The following is a 25,687-nucleotide window of genomic DNA, read 5'->3' as shown; positions in this document are numbered from 1 at the left end:
ACGTGAGCTTCCCCGGAGTCCGGTTCCTCATTCCAAGCGGCTCGGTACGCACGGGTCGGAAGAGGAGAGAGAAAAATGTCTCTGCCCGCGCAGTAAGGCATCCGTCCCCCTGGCGCTCGGCGGCGGCGCGAAGCCCAGGCGAGGGTGCTAGTGGCTGCGCGCGCCCAGCCTGGAGAGGAGAAGGAGGAGAGGGGGCAGAGGGAGAGTAGAGGCGGGGCGTGCGGAAGCCCCCCCTCCCCCCACCTCAGGGGGCGGGGCTTGCGCTGGGGGCGTGGGGAAGGGGCGTCTCAAATACTGTGAAATGGAGCTGCCGCCTTCAGAGCTGCCGGGGCTGTGGAGGAGATCACTTACCTGCGGGCAACTGAAATTTCAAACTTCTACTTGAGCAGGGGCGCGAGCAGATCCCGCCCGCCGCCTGCGAAGCGAGCCCAGCGACCGTCCTCGTCGCGGGCCTTTCTTGGACTTTCCAGCCCTTCGTTCGCTTTGATTTGCTCTTCCCCGGGGGTGGTGGGAGAGGGCAGCCTCGGCTGCGCCCAGCCATGAAGCTGCAGAAGAAGTGCGGGCTCATGGTTCTCCTCCTGCTCACCGTCCTCTTCCAGACCCCGGAGTCCTACTCCACAAACGCCTATGTCACCGTCACCTACTACAACCAGAGCAGCAACCACTCCACCACCGAGGTGTGCGAGTGCGGGATCTACGGCTTGGCGTCTCCCGTGGCCAACGCCGGCGGCACGGTGGGCATCCCCAAGAGCTTCAACTACCAGGCCTGTGACCCCCACACGGAATTCACCTACAGCGAGACGCCCTGGATCGCTCTCATAGAGCGGGGCAACTGCACGTTCTCCGAGAAGATCCAGACCGCCAACCGAAGGGGGGCGGAGGCCGCGGTGATCTACAACGTCCCGGAGTCCGGCAACGAGACCCTCCAGATGGCCAATTTCGGTGAGTCGGGAGCCGCGCCCCCGAGGCGAGGCTGCCGCGGGGCTTCCCGGGGGGCCCGCGGCGTCCCAAACGCATCGCCCGGGTCCAGAATGTGGTGGTCGTCTCCCGACCCACCCGAGGGACCTGACGGGAGGCGGGAGGGTGGGGGACGACGCGGGAGGAGTTCACCTTCAACTTGAGAGTCTGGGCTTTTGGGGGGGGTGCTCTTTTCCCATGATTATTTTCAACGTAACAAACATTAAGAGTAGGAACGGGGATGGAACGGGCGGTGCGCGAGGGGGGTATTGTTGCATTTTCCTTTTTAAAAAAAATTTTTTTTCCCCAGGACCGTTTTGGTTTTCTGATAGCGTTACATAATTTTTTTTAAAAAACATCAACTGTGCCTTTCCCTGTAAACAGGAATGAAAGGAACAATATTTCCCTGGAAGCCCGCGGCTTCTTTAAGTTCGTGATTTCATTGTATTTTTCACTCCGATTAAGCTGCTCCTGTCAAGAGCTAACAGTGTCGGTGCGTGAATTGATTTGTTGACCCGGCTAAAAATAGCATATTTAAGTGACAATGTTTGCAAAAATGACTTAAGACTCAGTGCCAATGTTTGTTCTTTTGGGGAAGGTGGTGGTGAGGAACTTATCGGAAACGTGTAGGTGAAAAAGCTGTCGCCAAGTCCGAATTTGTAGCCACTCTTAAGGTTTTTTCGAGATCAGAGCTGAATTTTCTTCCCCCCCCCCCCAAGACTTTGTAATTTCATTGGTGTAGCGAATTCCTGGTGAGAAAACTCCTTCCACTGGTGCAAATCGGCACCCGCGGTGCAACTGGTTGTCTTAAGAGAGCTGAGAGATTGAAAAAGGCACGGCCAGGGTCCCACGGCGGGTTCGGGTCCCGAACCCCGGTTTTCGCGACGCCCGGCGGCGTCTGCTATCCCGAGTCTGGCCGCGTCTCGTTGTACATGGTACAGACGTTATGATAGAAAGTGGCTCTTGTGAACGTTATGGTGTAGAATTCATTATGTAATGGATTCTCTGATTTGGGTTTGGTTTGGTCTTTTACTGCCTAGATTTATGTTTTCCTTGCTTGCCGTGGTGGGAAATGCCTGCTTAAGAAACCCGCTCTGCCGAAACAGTTCGGCACTCGCCGGCCGATCCCTGGTCTTCGAAAGACTTACCGTGGGCCACTGAGAGAGAAAGGGATTTTGCCCAGAATCACTCAGCCAGTCTCTGTTCGAGCTGGGTCCAAAAATACATCCATCCATACCAAAAAAAGAAAAACAACAAACAAACAAACAAAAACCCGGGGCTGTTTAATTCCGAGGTGGGGTCGTTGGCGTCGAATTGATCGCCTCACATCTGCAGGCATTTATTAAACACGGACTATGTGCCAGACACAGTGCTGGGGAAATGCTCGGGATGCGGGGGGGAAAAGACAGTTCCTACAATGAGTTTACCCCTCTTTAAAGGGGATGATATAGGGACCGGTTCTGTGATTTCATTGGGATAGAGAAAGCTGTTGAATGAGGAAATTCTCTGTCCCAATATCGCTCTGGCATCTATTCCACGATTCTCAGAGAATACTAAAAGGTGAGATGATTTATCCAGGACCACACAGCCAGTCTGCATCAGATCTTTGTGTTTTGGGGGCGAGCTGGCTTTCCAATTCTCTACACTGCCTTTGTGTAGAATTCTCTATATAGCAGAATGAATCCAGAGGAGTTAGGGAAAGCAGGTATTAGCAATTGGAGGAATCAGGAAAAGATTTCATACAAAAAAAGATAGTCCTTGAGTTGTTTCTTAAATGAAGTGATTCTGGGAGATGGACATGAAGAGGCAATGCATTCTATTCATTGGGAACAGCTAGTGCAAATGCATGAAGACAAGATGGAGCATTCTGTATTTAAAAAAGGGAGGGGGCAGAGAAAAGACCAGTTTGGCTCATAGAGTTCTGGAAGAAGAGGAACGTATAATGAGGCTGGGAACATTGGTTGGAGCTATGTTGTTAAAGGATTTAAATATCACATCTAAGTTTGTATTTATCTTGGAGGCAATGGGAAGCTGCTGGAATATACTGGGAAGTGGGGAGGGGGGGTCAGACCTGCACTTATGGAAAATTTCTTGAGCAGCTGAGAGGAAAATTGATTGCGTTGGAGATATGACAAGACTAACTAAGAGTCTATTGCAGTAGTCTAAGCTAGATGTAATGATGATCTGAGCTAAGGTGGTTCTGTGGCTGGAGAGAAGGGATCATATTTGAAAGATGTTATGGACATAGAAATGGCAAAATTCAGAATTGAATTAGATATGGGGAACAAAGGAGAGCAGGGAGTCCAGGAGAAGGCTGATGAAGAACCTGGGAGACTGGGGGCACCCTCTACTGACATAGGGGCTTTTCAATGGGGAGAGAATGTGTATGGGGGGAGGGGAAATTGGTTCAAATTTGGAATGACGAATTTAAGATGTTGCTGGGATGTCCAGTTTGAAATGTCCAACGGATGGAGGGGGAAGCAAGAAGGGAGTTCAGGGAACTGCCTCTGGATAGATATATGAATACAGGAATTGTCAGTGCAGAGATGATAATTGGATCCATGGGAACTGAGGAAGCCACCCACCGAGAGAGTGTGTGTGTATATAGGGAGAGAAGAGAAAAGAACCCAGGACAGAGATGGGGGATAAAACCCACAATTAGTGGGTGTGATATTGGCGACAAGTCAGAAAAAGAGACCAAAAAGGGGAGGCTAGACAGGTAGGGGGAAAACCAGGAGAGAGAGAGAGATGCTTCCGAAACCTAGAGAAGAAAAAGAATACAAGAGGAGAGGGTGGTCAACCCCATAAAATACAGCATAGGCATCAAGAAGGATGGAGATTGAGGAAGGAAGAGGGAGAAATGAAAAGGAATAAGCATTCTCTATCTACTATGTGCTAAAGGCTTTACACGTATTAGCTCATTGGATCAGATCATGGAGATTTAGAAATGACAGTTTCAGTTGTGTGGAGAGGTTGGAAGTCAGACTGCAAAAGGTTGAGGAATGAGAGAAGAGAAAATGGAGGCAGCAAATGGAGATGTTGTTTCTTAAAGGGAAGTCAGTATTTTAAAGATGAGGGAGACTTGGGCATGTTTGGAGGTAACAGGGAAGGAGCCAGTGGATAGGGAGAAACTGAAGCTAAAAAAGAGTGAGAATGGTTCAGGGAGTGATCTGCTGGGAAAGAGGAATTCAAGGGCACTTATGGAGGGGTTAGCCTTGGCTAAGAGGAAGGCCTGGGCAAAAGGCAGGCAGAGATAGGGAGAGATGATGTCAAGGAGTTTTGAGATGAAGAGAGGGAGAAGGGGGAGCTCATAGCAAATGGCCTCCTTGGCTTTCTCTGTCAGTCAGTGGTGCAGGAAACAGATTCCTTTAACCGACGCATACAAGCAACTGTTCTCAGTGTTGCCTGGGGGCACTGAGAAATTAAGTTGATATTAGAAGCTTGAACTCAGATCTCCCTCTCTCTCATTAAGTCAGGGAGTCATTGGACAAACTGAGCGAGAAGCAGATGACCTCTGATTTTGGCCTTGTCTCCATCTCTCCCTGATCCTCCTACCAATGCCTTAAGCTAGGAATTTCTCAAATGTCCCCACTTATGATCTCTCCATCCATCCCCATCCTCCTCCTCGTCCATCTTCAGCTGCTGACACTCAAAGCTTCTCTCTTTCCCCTACTCAACTAAAACTATTTTTACTAAAGACATGATTATTTCCCCCAGACTAATGGCCTTTTCTCAGCCACCCTCCTTTTTGATCTCAGCAGTATTTGACGCAACAGACCAATCCCTCTTTCTTGATTCTAAGCTGCCTGCCTAGCACCTCCTCTCCTCTCTGCTCACAGTTCCCCAAATTCCTACCTTTCCTCATCTCATCTTGCTATCCCTCTTCTGGCTTCCTCCTTTGATTTTTTGCAGCACTAAATTCCTACTTTGCTCATTTTCCATATATTCCTCTGGCTTTTTTTCCCTTTTCTGTCCCTTGCATGAAGTTATCTCCTAAGTCTCCATCCTCAGTCCTTTTCTCTTATGTTTCTCATGGTGAGTTTATCCCTTGGCTTCCATATTCCCATATATGCCAGTGATTCCCAAATGTGTATTTCTAGCAGTAACGTCAATGCTGAGTCCCATTTCCTATTGTTTGCTGCTGGACTTGGAATCTGGAAGAAGTAAATTCAAATCCTGCCTCAGATACATACCATCTATGTGACCTTTGTCAAGTCGCTTAACCATTCTCAGTCTCAGTTTATTAATCAGTCAAATGGAGATAATAATGGCACCTACCTTTCGATGGTTCCCCATTAATAAATAATTAATCAAGTCCAGCCTTTCAATTTGACATTCAAGGTTCTACATAATGTAGTTCCAATCTACCTTTCCAGCCTTCTCTTGCTGTTGTTATTCTTATACTCTATGTTCCATGCAGACTGGATTCCTCACTAATCTACAGACTCCTGCTTTTCTCCACCTCTGCCCATTAAACACCTCCTATTCGCCATTTGGTATCTAAGATATATAGTAAACCAACAGAAATATATGATGACCGTGATTCATTTCCCGGTAGACAAGTTAATAGAGGCAGTTAGGTAGCTCGGTAGATAGAGCAATGGGCCTGGAGTCAGGATGATCTGAATTACAATCCAACCTCAGGCAGCTGACATTAACTACGTGACCCTGGACAAGTCACTTAGCCAATTTGTCCCAATTTTCCCATCTGTAAAATGGTGATATTAATAATACCTACCTCCCAAGGGTTGTTATGACTATCAAGTGAAATAATAATTGGAAACCCCTAGCACTGTTCCTGGCACATAGTAGGTGCTACGTAAAAGTTTTACTGTTGTTGTTCTTGTTGTTGCTGTTGTTACAAGGGTCAAAGGATATAAACAGTTTTTGAAAGAAGAATTGCAAACTATTAACGTTTATATTAAAGAATGCTCCAAATCATTAATTATAAGAGCCATGAAAATCTCTGAGGTTTCACTTCAGAGCCAACAAACTGGCAAAGATGACAAAAGACCGGACTTGTCCATGTAGGAGGGGCTGTGGGAAAGACCGACACAGCGATACATTGTCAGGGAAGCTGTGAAATATCACAACCGGTCTGGAAAGCAATTGGGAATTATGCAAATAAAGTGGTTAAAATGTCAATATCCTTTGACCCAGAGATTCCACTGCTGGGCTTATATCCTAAAGGAGATATAGACAGAAATAAAGGTTCCAAAGACATGGAAATAGCCATAGTAGTTTATTTTGGGGGCAGCAAATAACGGAAACAAAGGAGATGCCTATAGATTGGGGAAATGGTTAAATAAATCATGGTTCGTGAAAGTAATGGAATATTACTGTGTTATGTGAAATAACAAATATAATGAATACAGAGAAGCATTAACTGATATAGATTATGGTAAACAGAGACATTAGACAATATAATCTGGTTTCTAGAATAATGTAAATGAATAGAACAATCCCAAAATAATTGAAAGTAAATGTTTCAAGATGATTAAAAAAACAACAAGGACAACAAGCTGGGACCCAAAGAAGAAAAGATGTGTCGACATTTCCACACTCCTTTGCAAAGGTATGTATGGGGGTGGGGGGCCATGGGGTGGGATGGGGGTAGGGAGGCCCCAAAGATGGAAAATTGCATATAATGTTAGATTTTTCCATATATTGATAATTTTTTGCTGAAATTTCTTTCTCTTATTAAAAAATTCTTTATTATAAAAGATGGCTGTCTTGGAGGAGAAAGAGAAAAGGAGAAAGGGTCAGCTAGGTGACTTGTCTGCTCCTCCCCCCCAAAAAGTATGCTGCCTAGTGTGTGCCAGGCATTGTGCTTTAAGCACTTTGCAAATATTATCTCATTTGATCCTCCCAATAGTGAAATAGATATTATTATTATCCCTGTTTTACAGTTTTAGAAACTGAGGCACTTAACAGAGGTTAAGTGACTTGCTGAGGTCACATGCCTGAGGCTGAATTTGAACTCTGGTATTTCTGACACCAGGTCTAGTGCCACCTAGCTGCTAGGGAAAAACCTAGTTTTTATACAAACAAAAGATGCCAATTAAAATATATTGGGGGAAAAACACGTGTCTACCCTCATTTTTTTTCCAGAATATTTTTTATTATTATTTTTATAGCTTTTTATTTACAAGTTATATGCATGGGTAATTTTACAGCGTTGACAACTGCGAAACCTTTTGTTCCAATTTTTCCCCTCCCCTAGATGGCAGGTTGACCAATACATGTTAAATATGTTAAAGTATAAATTAAATACAATATAGATATACATGTCCAAACAGTTATTTTGCTGTACAAAAAGAATCACACTTTGAAATAGTGTACAATTAACCTGTGAAGGAAATCAAAAATGCAGGCAGACAAAAATGTAATGGTTCATAGTCATCTCCCAGAGTTCTTTCGCTGGGTGTAGCTGGTTCAATTCATTACTGCTCCATTGGAACTGATTTGGTTCATCTCATTGCTGAAGATGGCCACGTCCATCAGAATTGATCATCATGTAGTATTGTTGTTGAAGTATATAATGATCTCCTGGTCCTGCTCATTTCACTCAGCATCAATTCATGTAAGTCTCTCCAGGCCTTTCTGAAATCATCCTGCTGGTCATTTCTTACCGAACAATAATATTCCATGATATTCATATACCACAATTTACCCAGTCATTCTCCAATGGATGGACATCCATTCAATTTCCAGTTTCTCTGCCTACCCTCTTAAGACTCATCCCAGTTTCTCTGTGAATCTACACACATGAAAATAAATTTACCTTCCTTGACTTAACATAGCATTTTGTAGTTCTGTCAGCTTATGTTCTAATTATTATAATGGTCATTTGTGTGTCTATCAACTCTCACCTTCTTGAGTGTGAGTTCCCCAGGGCAAAGACGGTTCTATCCACAACTTTGTATCTCCAGAGCACACAGCAATTCAGTTTAGTTCAGCAAGCACCTATTAAGAGCCTACCTTGGGCAGGATAGCATGGGTTTAAATCCCACTCCTGACACATACATGGTGTGACTTTAGACAACGTCACTCAATCTCTAAGTGGAAGGTAGCTCTCCATGACTCTAGGTGCTGATTTGAATTGGTATGTATACAGATTTTCTATCAATATATACCAATAAAAGTATAGGTCTGGTCCAAACATAGGAAGGGATTTCTATTGAATGGATACAGCCAAAAAGCAGAAGCACATATAGGAAATCTCAAGCAGGTCAGACTGGCTGGAGTGGTGAATCATTAGGAAATAGGAAATAAGTCTAGAAAGATAGATTGGAATCTATAGGTTGTAAGAGGCTTTAAACATCAAACAGAAAAGTTGATGTTTTAGCCTAAAGCAATAAAGAACCACTGAAGATGTTTGAGCAAAGGAGTACCTTGGTCATCAGACCTGTGTTTTTAGGAAAACAATTTGGCAGTCATGTGGAAGTTTGATTAGAAAGGAGAGACTGGAAAAAATCCGCAAAAAATGCTTGCTGACTTGAATCGAGGGACCCCCTCACATTTGAAATGAAAAGGGTAGAATTTCCCTTAGAAATATGTGCTGAAATATGACTTTTATGGAAATGTTTGGCCTTCTTAATGGAATATAGGGCTAAGGAGGAAGAAAGAGAAACTGGAACTGAAGTTTTAAAAACAAATGTAAAAAAAGTTTTACATGTAACTAGGGAAAATAAAAAATATATATATATATATATTTTTTAAAATATGCACTAAAAGCAAAGGTAGTGGTTAAAATCATAAGCTCATAGGTCTAAAGCTGGATGGAACCTCCTCCAAGGTCAGCTAGTCCAAAATAAGGAAACCGAAACCTAGGGAGGAAAAGTCATTTATCCAAGGTTATTAAGCTAGTAAGTGGCTAGACTGGGATACAAGTAAATAGAATTTATAAAATCCATGTCATATGAGAAATTCTAGAGGGAATTGGGGGTACTCAATCTGGACAAAAGACTTAGGGGGCACTAGATTAACTGCTTTCAAAAATTTAAAGAGTTTGTCTGTGGTAGAGGGATTAGACTTATTTTTTTCTTAACGGTAGGAGGCAGAATGAGGAGCCACATTTGGAAACTGTGGAGAGGGAGTCGAGTTCCAAATCTAGAATTTCCCAACAACTTAGTTCATCCCAAAGTGGAAGGTTAGTGCGTACTAACCTTTTTTCCCAATAGTATTTTATTTTTCCAAATACATGTTAAGATAGTTTTCAACATTCATTTTTGTAAGACTTTGTGTTTGAAATTTTTCTCCCTCCCTCTCTTACTTCCCTTATCCCTAAGACACCAAGCAATCTGATATACATTAAATATATGTGATCCTTTTAAACCTATTTCCATAGTTGTCATGTTGTGCAAGAAAGAAACAGATCAAAACAGAAAAACCACAAGAAAGAAAAAAACAAACCCCAAAAGGTGAAAATACCATGCTTCAATCCATATTCAGTCTCCATAGTTCTCTCTCTGGATATGAAAGGCACTTTCCATCGCAAGTCTATCAGAATTGCCTTGAATCACCACATTGTTGAGACGAGCCGAGTACATTGCAGTTGATTGTCACATAATCTTGTTACTGTGTACACTATCCCCCTAATTCTGCTCTATTCACTCAGCATCAGTTCATGTAAGTTTCCAGGCTTTGCTGAAATCAACCTGTTCATCATTTCTTTTCTTTCTTTCTTTTTTAATTTTATGATTATTATTATTTGCTGAGGCAATTGGTCTTAAGTGACTTGCCCAGGGTCACACAGCTAAGCAGTGTTAAGTGTCTGAGATCAGATTTGAACTCAGGTCCTCCTGACTTCAGGGCTGGTGCTCTATCCACTGTGCCACCCAGCTGCCTCTCATCATTTCTTAGAGAACAATAATATTCCATTACAGAAATGTACTAAACTTCTGAACAGTACTAGAGATTGTTTCACTCTGGGCCTTGTTTCCCCAACACTTAGGACAGTGTTTGGCACATGGTAGGAACTTAAGACTACTTTGATGGAGTGGTCCAATTCCTGAGACATTAAGTTCTCTTTCACTGTAGGTATCCAAACCGAGACTCCTTGTTAGGAGTATTGTAAAGGAGCACCTGAGTCCAAGTAGAGTTTGGATGATTTTTAGGGTCCCTTTCAACTTTCAGAATCTGTGAATAGCTTTTCAAATCCACAATTGGGGTTTTTTTTCCCCAAAACTTATTTTAAACAAAAAAAGCAACTTTTCTCTTCACATCTGTTGAAATGGAGTTTCAGACTCAAACCCCTTGAATTGTGTGTTCCAGTTTTTGCACACCCTTCTGAAGAGAGAAAGAGAGGTGGGGAGGGGGAAAGGGAGGTAAGAAAGGGAAGAGAGGGGAAGTGAGGACATTGGGACAATTTCAAGCCAGGTAGAAGCTGGTAGGGAATGAATATGTTATTTTGAAAAGCTTTGGCTTTGTTTGTTTTGTTTGAAATCCTCAAACTGGCTTTCCAAGGAGACTAATTAGTACAAATGTGAGTAACCTGCCAGATTTCCCAATTGGTGGCAAGGCGCTAAAGGCAAGATGTGTTCAAGCCAAGCCAACTCTTCCAGTAGTCTGGACCCTCTAAATGTAGTCTGAGGGGTACCAACAGAGCTCACACACAATAACCCTCTCGAGTACCTCTTCTCCACATTCAAATCCCCATTCTTCCCTTCTTGTAATGCATCTCGGAGAGTGCCAAGAGTCATTTTGAATTCAGAAATCCTGGTTTTATTTCAAACAAAAAGCACAGGGAGGCAGCGGGGTATGATGGAAAAATTACTGAATAGGAAATGGGCTCAAAACTCATCTCTACCACCTCCTATTTGTGTGACTGGAGGGAGGGGGGCAAGTAGCTTCAACCTAGTGAGCTTCAGTGTCCTTATCTGTAAAATGAGAGGGTTAGACACAGTGACCTCTTAGGTCTCTTCTATTTAGAAATCTGATTCTATGATCCCAGGGTTATCTTGAAGATCAAAAGAAATAACAAATGTAAAGTGCTAGATAAAGCAGAACTATTATTATTACTACTAGTCTTTTATGTGACCTTAGGTGACTCACTATCCCTCTGTGGGCCTCAGTTTTCTGATCTGTAAAAAGAGGGGATTAGACTAGGTGACTTCTCATGTTCTTTCTAGCTGTAGATCAAGGATCTTAAGATGCTAACCTCCCTGAGCCTCAGTTTCATCATCTGTAAAAAGTGGAAGTTGAATTACATGGACTTTCAGGACCTTTTCGGCTCTAGAGATATGCTCTATTTTATAAATATTATTTGAATTTCATGATTTTTTTCAAACGAGGTTCTGTTTGTGAAGGGCTAATAGGAAGGTAAGGAGCTCTGGGTAAGGAAGAAAGCTGAGTTCATTTTTTCTTGCTCTGAGATGCCTATGTGCTTCATATTTAATTTGGAGACTCTAATGCTATTGACCTCATGCTGTATGTAAATAGTAGAAAATAAACTTGCTGAAGGCAGGGATTGTTTCATTTTTGACTCTGTGTCCTCACCACCTAACATAGTGGGGGCTTTGAAAATTCTGGTTGTATTGAGCTGAAATTTGAGCTCTCCACTTCATTTTATGAGGTCCAAAAAACAAATAAGGCTAAAAGTCCTGTTCACAAAGTTGCCTCTGAATCTACAGTAAGGACTACCACCTAATTTCAAAGATTTCTTAAAGGCTACAGTAGATCTGGACACAAGGAATGGTCAACTGGGAGAGTTGAAAAGAACCTTATGTGGCTCAGAACAGCCCAGAAAAAAATGATGAATCTAACAGATTTATCTCCAATTTGAACAAGGAAACCTGATCACAAATTTGACACAGACACAAAACAAGACTGCCATTTTGCACCGTACCAAAGAAAGGTGGCAGACAAAAGTATGATTTCCTTCTTTGCCATTGATTTCTCTCAACTGAACATCCTATAGGTTCCAGATTTCTAGGTCGATAGAGTCAGAATCTAGGAAGGAAACATCCAATACTATAGGCAGCAATTATACCTTCTTTTCTTGAAATTTCCCTCAGTGAAGATGATGGGAATTAGTGAACTTAACTTACTTTCAGAAGCAAACAAAATAACAATTCAGGATGGGGCATTCTGCAAATGTTATCATCTTCCTGTAGACCATTGCTATTTTGTATCCCAAGCTAGAAGTATTTTGATAGTATGGGATTTTTTAAATTTAATTTTATTTTTTAATAACTTTTTATTGACAGAACCCATGCCAGGGTAATTTTTTTTATAACATTATCCCTTGCACTCACTTCTGTTCCGATTTTTCCCCTCCCTCCCTCCACCCCCTCCCCCAGATGGCAAGCAGTCCTTTACATCCTATCCTAGATACAATATATCCTAGATACAATATATGTGTGCAGAATCGAACAGTTCTCTTGTTGCACAGGGAGAATTGGATTCAGAAGGTAAAAATAACCCGGGAAGAAAAACCAAAATGCAAGCAGTTTATATTCATTTCCCAGTGTCCTTTCTTTGGGTGTAGCTGCTTCTGTCCATCCTTGATAAATTGAAACTGAATTATCTCTCTTTATCGAAGAGATCCACTTCCATCAGAATACATCCTCAAACAGTATCATTGTTGAGGTATATAATGATCTCCTGGTTCTGCTCATTTCACTCAGCATCAGTTCATGTAAGTCCCGCCAGTCCTCCCTGTATTCATCCCACTGGTCATTCCTTACAGAACAATAATATTCCATAACGTTCATATACCACAATTTACTCAACCATTCTCCAATGGATGGGCATCCATTCATTTTCCAGCTTCTAGCCAGTAGTATGGGATCTTGATGGCAAATATACATGGTAAAATCCAAATACACTTTTCTTTAAAAGGAAGAAATGCTGAATGTTAGAATAATATCAATGAGATTTTTGAATTCTTGTAAGGACATAAAATTTCATTCTCTCTTGACCTCTTTCTTATTCCCCCAGTCTCACTATTTCACTTGTATATCATCAGATCCAATTGAAGGGCAGGAATAGTAAACTTGGAGCAAATAACAACAGGTGACATATTTTGAACACTTTGGGGTTTGCAAAACACTTTACAGATGTTATCTCATTTAATCTTCACAATAACTCTGGAAGACAGGTGTGATTATTATCCCCATTTTGCAGATGAGACTTAAGAGGATGAATGTGACTTGCTTAGGATTTCAAAGATACTGAGGATCTAAGGCAGGATTCAAACTGGTCTGGCACTAGAATACCTATTTCTAGGAGGGTCATTAGGAAGAGACTCAGTACTAAATATTCAGTAATTTAATCCCTAGATTAGAAAAATACGCACAGTTCCTTTCAGACTTATTGTAGGGACTGTTATTAAATGTCATATGATTATGGCGATGAATGCATTAAATTTTGTTTTCCTCCTTTGTTTGAAGGATAGCCCATGAAGAAAAAGACTCCCCAATCCAGATTTTCTAGGCCAAATCACTGTCCAATCTTGGAAATCAAATCATTAGGTTCTACACCTGCAGGGGACCTCATTGGCCATCGTCCCTCCTTTTACAGATGAGGAAATTGAGGAAAGCCTGGGGAGATTAAAGTGCTTTGTTCAAGAATAGACAGAGATTGATCCATTCAGAGCTGGAAAGGTCTTCAGAGACCACCTAGTTCAGTTCCCTCATTTGGTAGATGAAATTGGTTTTAAAAAACAGCTTAAAAATAACCTGTTTAGATAACTGTATAAATATGTATACATATGTTGTATTTAACATATACTTTAACATATTTAACATGTATGGGACTGCCTGCCATCTAGATGAGGGGATGAAGGGAAGGAGAAGAAAAGTTGGAATACAAGGTTTTGCAAGGGTCAATGTTGAAAAATTACCCATGCACATGTTTTGCCTATAAAAAGCTATAATAAAAAATAAAATTAAAAAAATAACCTGTTCATGACAGATTGGGCAAACTGAAATGCACTCCTCACTGTGTTTTTAAGAGCAATCTAACTTATAGGTCTCTTCATTTATTTTCTTCACTAAATCATGTGCGGAGACTTGTGTCATTTCTTCTGGAGAGTCAGGGATCTTAAGCTTTCATATTAGTTGTTCAAATGTGGGCTAGAAGCAAAGTTGTCATGATTAATTGAAAGATTTCTTTGTGAGGATCTCTGACATTGACAGGGAAGGGGAATTCAGGTGAAAGCAATTTGCTTAACCAAGTGAATCGGAAACGGATGCATTTATTAGTCTTTTCGGTATCTCTAGGAACACATACAGCATAGAACGTAGGAGATACTTGGCAAAGTAGCCTCGAATCAAGGTGAAAGTTGTTGAAAGTATTGTTGAAAGGAAACTATAGGGTCTAGTGAGGTACTCCTTAAACCACCTGAGATACTATTGGCAACTAACTGGGTCTACAGGCTGCTCCCAGTGTCCTAGGAAGGTGTCATATAGGCACAGGTAATGGGGATACAGAGAAAGGTAGCCACAAATTTTAGCACTCTGACAGGGATGTATGGAGAGTTCAGGAGAGGGAAAGCTCACTTCTGGAGGGGAGGAGGAAAGGAAGAGGAAGGTTTCATAAAGAAAGGATACTTTGCTATGAGCCTTGAAGAGGATTTGATTTGATTTGTTTTTTTTGTAAATATGATTTTATTTTTTTCTAATTACATGCAAAATATAGTTTTCAACATTCATTTTTATAGGATTTTGAGTTCCAAGATCAGTAGGATTTTATTTTTTTTTAAATTTTTAAATAACTTTTTATTGACAGAACCCATGCCAGGGTAATTTCTTACAACATTATCCCTTGCACTCACTTCTGTTCCGATTTTTCCCCTCCCTCCCTCCACTCCCTCCCCCAGATGGCAAGCAATCCTATACATGTTAAATAGGTTACAGTATATCCTAGATACAATATATGTGTGCAGAACCAAACAGTTCTCTTGTTGTACAGGAAGAGTTGGATTCAGAAGGTATAAATAACCCGGGAAGAAAAACAAAAATTCAAGCAGTTTACATTCATTTCCCAGTGTTCTTTCTTTGGGTGTAGCTGCTTCTGTCCATCTTTGATCAATTAAAGCTCTCTTTATCGAAGAGATCCACTTCCATCAGAATACATCCTCAAACAGTATCGTTGTTGAGGTATATAATGATCTCCTGGTTCTGCTCGTTTCACTTAGCATCAGTTCATGTAAGTCCCGCCAGTCCTCCCTGTATTCATCCCACTGGTCATTCCTTACAGAACAATAATATTCCATAACGTTCATATACCACAATTTACTCAACCATTCTCCAATTGATGGGCATCCATTCATTTTCCAGCTTCTAGCCACTACAAACAGGGCTGCCACAAACATTTTGGCACATACAGGTCCCTATCCCTTCTTTAGTATCTCTTTGGGATATAAACCCAGTAGAAACACTGCTGGATCAAAGGGTATGCACAGTTTGATAACTTTTTGAGCATAATTCCAAATCGCTCTCCAGAATGGCTGGATGTGTTCACAATTCCACCAGCAATGTATCAGTGTCCCTGTTTTCCCACATCCCCTCCAACATTCCACATTATCTTTCCTTGTCATTCTAGCCAATCGATCAGTAGGATTTTAGCAAGTATACATGTGTAAAAAGAACATTCCAAACATAACCATCAGCATGAACAAGGGGATCTGTCATTCTCAGAGGGAAATGGGGGTGTGTTTGTATATAGAGATAGAGATAGGAACTGGACTTGTGATTTTTTTAGTATTGGAAATTATATTGTGTTATATACTAGGGGCCAAGTCTAAAAATTAGACTTGTATTTTCCTTGGCAGAGAGGGAAATTTTCTTCTACCAATTCACATCAGCATCTCCTCTACAACTTTAACTGAGAGTAGTTTGTCAGGGGTCATGTTGCTTAGTTTGGGACCGCATCAGTAGGTCTGTGGCAGCTTTAGAAGCATAGCTGTGGAACAGGCCTCCTTCTTCCCCTGCCTCACTTCCCAGCTTATCAAATTCTGGCTTCTGTATATTCAGATAAATGTGTAAAAAGACCAGAGAGAGTTCAGAGGATGCAAACACAAATCTTTACAAGGCTGGAAATTAGGATCTAAACAGAAAACTGGAAGAATTCAGTTTCTATGAATGAACACTGGGCCCAACAGCATCTGGCCCTGGCTTAGTTTGTGAAGAGCTGTATTTACCTTGGCCAAGAGCCCTCTCAGGCCAAACCTTCTTACAGAAGGTGCTAGCCAGGGCAGGTAAAAGGAGAACGAGTAGAAAAGCATGGGATAGTCCTCCTAGATTAGTGTTCCTTTGGGTGCCCCAAAGCTCTTTATGAGCTGAGCCTGGAAGGGAGATCTGGGGGCAACACAACAGGGGCTCTTTTTTCATTCTTTTGGAAAAAATGGAGGCTCCAAAAACATAGCTATCCCATTGTCCATTATGGTTGTCAGGAAATTACCACATCACCTCAGTCCTTCCAGACATTTTGATGTATGGTCAATCAAGCTAAAAAATGAACATCTAGGGAAGTCTTGAAGACTCATTGGAAGGTGAGGAAAGAAGAATAGAACTGAAAGTGGAGAGACTCATTAATGTATACCTATGGACCTCAATTCCATTAAAGCATGGACTTGTGAAAACAACTCCTATATCCTTTTGGCCCTAACCCCTGTCTCAAAGCCTGGTTAATGCTGGATTAGTTCAGGCTTCCCTACAAAGCCCAGCCTGGGCATTTGCCCAATTCCCTGGATTGAGTGGTGGAGAAAACTGTTTAAGGATTAAAGAGCAGAGAATCTGCATAGATGTAGAAGCTGTGGTTTCACTGGTTTATGGAACTCCCAGGTGAGGAAATTCTCTCTACCAGTGAAGGTCAGCACCTTCTCTGTTACTTGTCTAGAGAATGGAGAAGTGACTTGCCTGGAATATCAGAAGTTAACACTCAAACCTAAGTCTTCCTGGCTCCTTACCCTCCATCTGTTACCAAATTGAGATTAAACTCTAATTTCTCCCTGTAAAGCACTATAATTTCTTACCAGAAAGGAAACAAGCATTTATTCAAAATACCCACTGTGTGCCAGGCACATAGGAGTACTAAGCAATTACTCCCTTATTTGATCCTTCTAACAACTCTGGTAGGTTTGTTTTTCAGACATTTTCCAGTCATGTTTGACTCATTTGGAATTTTCTTGGCAGAGATACTGGAGTGATTTGGCTTTCCTTCTTCGGCACAATTTACAGATGAGGATACTGAGGCAAATCCTGAGGTTAAGTGACTTGCTTAGGGTCCCACAGCTACTAAATATCTGAAACCACCTTTGAACCCAGTTCTTTCTGATTCTAGGCCTAGCTCTCTAATCCACTACAGCGCCACCTAGCGCCCTCCGTCTGGCTTCAACAAATTTAACTTGGAAGGCCCAAAGGATAGGCAGCTGACCAACACCTATTAACAGCCCTGCCTGACCCAACTTTCTTTTAGACGTGGCCACTGTGTAAATTTGACTTAATTGTCACAATGGAGATCTTTCATTTAGGGGAGTGAAGTAGAAGTTATTGGGGATGTAGAGAAAAAAGTAATAGTGATGTCAACATAGAAAGAAGAAAAGAATGAAACGATTCTAATATTTTTAAAAGGCACAGAGGGAAGCCAAGAAAATTCAGGAGACACAGTACAAGCCAGGCAGTGTGGATACTACTGTATTGACTTAATATATACTTTACAACATATAAAAACCCTATTAAATGAAAATTTACAATTTCATATACAATCCTCCTCTGTTCTTTATATAGGGAAATGGTGATATTTGTTGATATTTATTAAGTGCATAATCAATTCAAAAAAGAGACATTTTTCTTTTGGTTTTTCTTTTCACTTTTAAAACATTATTGACATTTTTTACTTTGATAACACAGTGATTTTCTAATATAGCCCCCTTCCCTTCTCTATCAAGTCATTCCCTCTAACAAAAAAAAGAAAGAGAAAGAAGAGTAGTTCAGCAAAATTGACCAATATAGTAACTGAAATCTGATGATATATGCAATGTTCCATATCCATAGTCTTTTAAATCTCTGTAAAGGGGAGAGGAAGGTATGATTTCTCATCATTTCTTCTGGACCAAACCTGGGCATTATACCTGCATGACGGTCAGATTTTCTATGATTGTTATTAAAAGATGTTATTATTTTATTATATTATTTTTATTTAAAATAATATTTTATTTCCTCCCCCAATTACATGTAAAATTTTTAACATTAGGCTTTTTTTTAAGTTCTGAGTTCCAGATTTTATCCTTACCTCCTCCTTCCCTGAGAAGGTAAATAATCGGATGTAGGTTATACATGTGCATTTATTATTGCATATTATATGTTGTATTAATTTTAAAAAATAATACAGGCTTAGAAAGTATACATGAAGTTAGGAGATATTTTATATAGATATAAATATATCTATATCTATATCAGCTGGCCCAAGGCAGGCCACAATTCAGTCCATCACTAGACTTTTTCAAGAAGAAGTTGGCAGCCCAAGAAAAGTCTGTCCCATCTCTGTAAAATTTTATGGTTTTCAAAACTCTTCCCCCAGAACAACCCCAGGAGGTAGGAAGTATATATATATATCTATATCCTTGTCTTTATTTTTTAGACCAGAAAACTGAGGCCCAGAGAAGGGAGAATTAGGTTAAAATCACATAGTGATGGCAGAGCTGAGACTTGAACCCCAAGATTTTTGAACTCCAAGACTGGCATAAATTCCCCAATGCTGCCTTCCCTTCCCTCCCCAGAAAAGACCACAATTGTGAGTCTGCTGTGGAACAAATCTAGTTTAAACTCCAAAGCTGAGATTTGGTGATTCAGTTTCTATGAAAGGCAGATTATTCTCATAAGTACTATTGGAGAGGCTCTCCCATTTGTGCACATTCTCTGAGGGACTTCTTACCCATCTGAAATTTAACGTCAAAATAAAATTTAGATAGCACTTGAAGGCTTGCAAAGTGGTTTACATTATCTCACTTGATCACAACAATGCTGTGAGGTCAGTCCTGTTATATTCTCCACTTTACAGATGAGGAAAAGAAGGCAGAATGTCATCATAGGGAGAAAGGAAGATCTGGGTTCAAGTTCTACTTCTGAAAAATAAGTGTATGATCATGGGCAAGTCACTTAAGATCTCAATGTCCCCAAGCAACTTACTAAAATGTTCAGTTAAGGAAAAGCAGGGGAAAAAAAACTCAGAAAGAACAAAAAGAGGCAGCTAGGTGGCACTGTGTATAGCACACCAGACCTAAGTTCAAATCCAGCCTCAGACATTTATTGGTTGTATGACCGTGGACAAATCACTTAACCTAGATTTACTCCTTTTCCTTTTTTTTTTTGGAGGCGGGGGGGGGGGGCAGATAAGCTGTATTGATAAAAGAAAATTATGAGTCCTGTCCTATCTCATTCCACAAATAAGGAAACTGAGGCTCGGAAAAGTTAAGAGATTTATCCAGGGTCACATAACTAAGAAGTGTCTAAGGTAGGTAGCCATTTCCATTATATACCATACCTGCCTCATGAAGAGGTTTTTTTCCTGTTTTATATAGGAGCCTAGAATTTAAAATCGTGCCATTGGGTCTGCTGTAATGAAAGAGATAGTCTGATGATTTAAAAGCAATGGATTTGGAGTTATAGACTTGGGTCTAAATAGTACCTCTACTTACTGTCTGTGCCACTTTAGTCCAGTTGTTTCTCCTTTCTTGACCTCAGTATCTTACTGCATAAAGTGAGGTTGGACTGGAGAGTCTCGGTAGTCCCTTCTAGCCCTAGAGCTTGGATTGTGGGGAGCTTTACGTGTCTGTAATTACATTAATTTCATCATATATCTTTAGTGTTTACATATCTTTATTACATATTACAAATCTTTAATTACATTGCATATCTTTAGATTTGACATATCTTATTGGATTCCCACACTGTGGGTATTATGTATTTACATTTTACAGATGAAGAAACTGAGGCTAAGAGGGAAAATGATTTGCTCCAGCTCATTTTCTCAGGCACAGCTAGTAAGTGTCTGGGGTAGGATTAGGGTTCAGCTTTTCCTGACTTACAATCCAGCACTCCATCCACTTGGCCACCTTAGCTGCCAACATGACTGGAATTAGAAAAGAAAATCTCTGTTGATGTCTGGTCCATAGCGCATAAATTAGGCTCTCACTTTAGTCAACAAAAAAGCATCCACACGACTATTACTAACAAACCAGATGACAGCAGGCAAAAAGTTTGGACGGTCATGGGACTGAATCTAATAAGATGGAACTTAAAAGGGATAAAGAAAAAAGTCCTCTACTCGGCTTCAAAAAGTCAGTGCCTCAAGTAGAGTACGGAAGAAGTCTGGTTAGACATCAGTGTGTCTGAAAAACATTGGGGGGTTTTAACAGACCGACTGCAAGCTGTTTGAGCCAGTAGCGTGACATAGCAGCCAAAAAAGCTAAGTTAGGCTACATGAAGAGAGCCAGAGTACAGCAACCAGGAATAAAGTGATACTCCCACAATGCCCTGAGCAACCCGTATCATGAGTATTGTAATACATCTTAGGTAACATGATTGAGGAAGAGCATTGAGGAGCTCAAGTGTGTCCACAGGAGGGTAGTGATGTACTTGGGGTCATTATTTGACTTAGAAAAGAGAAGACTTAGAGAGGTCATGGTAGCTGCCTTCAAGTATTTGAAGACATTAAGTTTATCTTAGTTGTCTCCAAAGAGTATAAGGACAATGACTAGGAGTTGCTGAGAGGCAAATATAGACTTAAGGTCAGGAAAAACTTCCTAACAATTAACCAAGTTAACAATTAAATAAACATGTTTTAAGCTTCTCTACTATGTACTGAGCACCAGGGATACAAAGAAAGACCAAAGAAAAGAAACTCACAGTTTAATGAGGGAAACATTTTACAAACACAATGTGTAAAAGCAAGATAGACACAGAACAAATTAGAAATAAATTCAGAAGGAAGGCACTAAGATTAGGGACAGAGAAAGTCTTTTTATAGAAGGTGAAACTTTGAGACTTGATGGAAGTTGAGGATTATAGGATGCAGTGAAGAGGAAGGAGAGAATTCCAGGAAGGAGAAAGGGCTAGACAGTGAAAATGCCTGAAGTCAAGAAATAGAGAGTCATGTTTGAGGAGCAGCTAGGAAGCAAATGTACTGGACCACAGAGTACTTGAAGAGAAGTAAATTGTAAGAAGACTGGAAGGGCAGGAAGGGTTTTAAAAGCCAAACCGAAGATTTTTCTATTTGATCCTGGAGGTAACAGACAGCCATGGGTGTTTATAGATTAGGGATGGTGACATGATCAGACCTGTGGTTTGGAAAGATTATTTTGGCAATGGAGTGGAACATGGACTTGTGTGGGGTGAGAATTGAGGTAGGAAGACCAACTGGAAGGTTATTGAAATAGTTAAATTGTGAGCTAAGACTGTACCGATGGATGAGGCAGAGGAAAGAGGAGCAGAGAGAAGTGTTGTGAAGGTAAAATCGACAAGATTCAACAACAGATTGGATCTGGAAGATGAGAGATTTTAGGAGTTGGGGACAGCACTTAGGTTGTGAGGCTGAGTGATTAGGAGGATAGTAATGCCCTCAACAGTAACAGGGAAGGTAGGAAAAGGGAAAGGGTTTAAGTGAGGAAGATAATGGGGTCCTTTTGGACATGTTGAGTTTAAGGTGTCTACAGTAATCCAGTTCAGGATGTCCAATAGGCAATGGGAAATGAGAGAATGGAAGGTCAGGAGAACTAGACAAATAGATCTGAGAATGTTTGCATAGGTGATTCAAGTTATCTAGTTAGAATGATCCAAAAGTGAAATAGGCTGCTTAGAGAGATGGTGGATGACTCTCCCAGAAGTCTTTTTTTTTTTTTAACAAAATTAATAAATATTTTACTATTTTATTATATCATTGTTATCAATATTTTTAAAATGTCATTTCCCAGATAATGACAAATGTTGGGGGGGATGTGGGAAAACTGGGACACTAATACATTGTTGGTGGAATTGTGAATGGATCCAGCCATTTTGGAGAGCAATTTGGAACTATGCTCAAAAAGGTATCAAACTGTGCATACCCTTTGGTCCAGCAGTGTTTCTACTGGGCTTATATACCAGAGAGATCTTAAAGAAGGCAAAGGAACACATATGTGCAAAAATGTTTGTGGCAGTCCTGTTTGTAATGGCAAGGAAGTGGAAACTGAGTGGATGCCCTATTTGGGGAATGGCTGAATAAGTTATGGTGTATGAATGTTATGGAATATTATTGTTCTGTATAAAACGACCAGCAGGCTGATTTCAGAGAGGCCTGGAGAGACTTACATGAGCTGATGCTGAATGAAATGAGCAGAACCAGGAGATCATTGTACATGGCAACAAGATTATAGGATGATCGATTCTGATGGACATGGCTCTTTCCAACAACGAGATGATTCAGATCAGTTCCAATAATCTTGTGATGAAAAGAGCCATCTACACCCAGAGAGAGGACTGTGAGAACTGAGTGTGGACCACAACCCAGCATTCTCACTCTTTCTATTGTTGTTTGCTCGCATTTTGTTTTCTTTCTCAATTTTTTTTTCTTCTTGATCCGATTTTTCTTGTGCAGCGAGATCACTGTATAAATATGTATAGATATATTAGTTTTAACATATATTTTATATTTTAATGTATTATTATTAAATTCTATAATTATACAATATATTCATATATAATTATATGATATAATTATAAATTATATAAATATTAAATATTAATATATTCAACATATATTTTAACATATTTAACATGTATTAGATTACCTGCCAATTAGGGGAGGGGTGGGGGGAAGGAGGGGAGAATTTGCAACACAAGATTTTGCAAGGATCAATGTTGAAAAATTGTTTTTCATATGCACGTTTTATAAATTAAAAGCTTTAATAAAAATTTAAAAAATAGAAATGTCATTTCCTAAAGATTTTTCTCCCCAGCTGAACACTACCTTATAATAAAGAAGCATAGTTAAGCAAAGAGAAGACCAAGGGATAAAGCATGGTCTTCCTCTCTACCCTATTCCTGGACAGCATCATTGTATAAACACTCCAACAACCTCATTCCATTTATTTACCTCCTTCTTCAATCATATGAGATAATAACTATAAAGCCTGGAACATAATAGGTGCTTAATAAATGCTTGTTCTTTTCCTTCCTTCTCCATCTGACTTCAACTACACAGCATCATGGTCCCTCCAAAGACCTCACCAGCTTTCAAAACTATACCATCCCTTGCACCCTCAACTCAAAAATACTCCTCTGACAATACTCCTCCTAGCCTTCTACTTCTTCAATTCCCCTTCATCTCACTAAACTTACTCGTTGCCCTCCAGTCTCAGAGCCTCCCCTGTGATCCACAGTGTTCTGCTTTCACTTGCCCCCATGCTCAGTGTTGACCTACCTTATGGTCTGTCTTTTTGGTGATTCATGAACCACTGCCCTAGAATCTCCTTGACATTCTCCTGTTCCTGCACTGCTAATCCTCCACCCAGAGCAGCCACCACCACCTGCCTCCTCTGCCCCCTGTTCTACAGCTGCTGAGCATCATGGAGAAGGTCAGGAAACCACTCACTACACATTCATATTGTATGACCTCAGCTGGGCCCTGCTACTGTTTCAAAACCCTTCTCTCCAACACTTTCTGATTCTCTAGCTCATTCCCCACCATCCCAAACCCTTCTCTCTCTCCTCAAGCTCTCACCAATTCCATTCACTGACAGCTGATCACCAAGTCGCCTATGTCCCTGGGGAGTGGGTGATGTTCTCTATGAATGAATGATCCCTCAATTCCCCTTCTCCACTCCTCAGAATTCCAAGAATTATCACCCCTTCTCAAGTCTCAGAAGAGGTATCCCTGCTCCTTTGCTAAGCTAAGCCCTAAACCTGTAGCCTTCATTTCACCCTTTCTGTCTCCTCTAAGACCTTGGTCTGGAAAATACTCCATTCATTCCGTAGTTCTTAATGGTTCAATATTATAACAAATTGTAAATATTAAAGGGATTGCAGACACACGGTTACACTAATACACCGCTGCTGGAGCCCTAAATCCTGCAAAATAAATTGGAAATATGCTCAAAAAGTGATTTTATGTCATTCATTTCAAAATTTTTACTTTTCCTCCATTTGCTTTTTAATCTAGATAAAGATTTGTCAATCTGTTAGTCTCTTCAAAGAACCAGCTTTCAGTTTTGTCATTTCTACAGTCTTTTTCTTTTCCTTTTTATGCATTTCTCCCCTTCAAGATTTTCTTTTTTGTGCACATTTGGGGTTTGTTTATTTCATTGTTTATTTGGTTTTTAAAAATTCATATTCAGTTCATTAATCTTTTTTTTCCTCTGAGGACTGCTGTAGCTCCATCTCAAAAATCTTGTATTTTGTCTTATCATTGTTCTCTTTTGTATATGTTTCATTGCTTCTAAGGGTTGTTATTTGATTCATTTGTTATTCGGGATTTCATTATTAAGTCTCCTTTCGGGTTTTTTTTTCCTCTTGCTTGTGATTCCTGTACTCAGTACTAATTGTATTGCATTATGGCCTGTAAATGATGTGTTTAATATTTCTTCTTTTTTAACATTCATTTGTAATTTCTCTGTGTCATAGCACAAGATCAGTTTTGGGTAAAGATACCATTTGATACTAAGAAATATGGTTCCCACTCAGGAGATACCATAAGTGTTTATGATCTAATTTCTCCAAGTTTGTTCACTTTGTTATTATTCTTGTTATTTATATTTCCTTAAGATTTATCCAGCTCTGAGAATTAAATGTTCAATTCTTCATTTATCATGTAGCTATCTGGGTTTTTTGTTTTGGGTTTGTCTGTTTCTTTGTTTTTGCCATTCAGTTAACTTTTCCTTTATAAATTTAGATGCTATGCTACTTGATGCATGTGTGGTTAGTATTGAGCTGTTTTTAAGCATAATGTAGCTTCCCTTGTATGTGCCCGCTTGACATTATAAATTTTCATTTTTGTCTTTTCTGATAGCACAGTTGTAACTCAAGGCTTTTTGGTGTGTTTTTTGGTTTGTTTTTGCCATCACTTGATACATAGTAAATTTTGTTCTAGCCTCTCTTTTTCGTTTTTTGTGGGTCTTACTTTTTTTTTTTTCAATTTTCCTCTTATACAGCAAACTTAGGTTTCGTTTTCTTATTAAGTTTGCCACTCTCATTTTATTGAATGATTTAATCCCCTCACTTTTAAACTTGTGATTGTTACCCTTGTGTTTTCAACCATTTGTTTCTTTTGGAGATATTTATCTTCTCCCTTTTTGAAACCAGCACTCTGTCCCTAACTTCTTTTACATCATACAATGCATGTCGTCATCCACAAGCACCCATTTGTGCCTTACCTGCTCTGCTACACATTTACTAAAACTGTTCATTTCTCTTTTTTTTCTTTTGGCTTATTGATCACTTTCTCTTCCTTGACCACTTAGTTTGTGATTCAAAATCAACCCTCTCCAACCTCTTAATTTCTAAATCATATTCTCTTGCTATGCCCTTTTCCAATAAGTTCTCCTTTTCATTTCCCTTCTAAAATCTTTTCCCTGCTAGTCTGTTCCAAACATTCCTCTCTACTTCATGTTCCATATTTATTACTTCTTTTTTTCTCTGTGTGAGTACCTTATAAGGCTTTCTGGGATATCCAATTTGAACTCCCTCCTCCATTCTATTTCTTATTGTACCTGTAGACTTATCCCATCCTCTTTTTATTTCTTCTGTGC

The 25,687-nt window shown here is 40.2% G+C and overlaps 1 protein-coding gene across 3 annotated transcripts in view; it reads left to right on the top strand.

The window, feature by feature from the left end:
- The first annotated feature begins 309 nt into the window (after nucleotides 1-309).
- RNF128 (ring finger protein 128) overlaps nucleotides 310-25,687 on the top strand; it is a 123,762-nt gene continuing 98,384 nt past the window's right edge. For 2 of the 3 annotated variants that reach the window (XM_051968804.1, XM_051968805.1), the window contains exon 1: nucleotides 310-942. In XM_051968804.1, coding sequence (XP_051824764.1) covers nucleotides 540-942 — 403 coding nt within the window. In that variant the 5' untranslated portion in view covers nucleotides 310-539. The remainder of the gene's footprint in view (nucleotides 943-25,687) is intronic. The other variant, XM_051968803.1, reaches the window with a different exon arrangement.

Source organism: Antechinus flavipes, chromosome X (assembly GCF_016432865.1).
Source record: "Antechinus flavipes isolate AdamAnt ecotype Samford, QLD, Australia chromosome X, AdamAnt_v2, whole genome shotgun sequence".
Lineage (NCBI taxonomy): Eukaryota > Metazoa > Chordata > Mammalia > Dasyuromorphia > Dasyuridae > Antechinus > Antechinus flavipes.
Note: the sequence above shows the minus strand (reverse complement) of the source record. Positions and strands in the feature narration are given on the sequence as shown.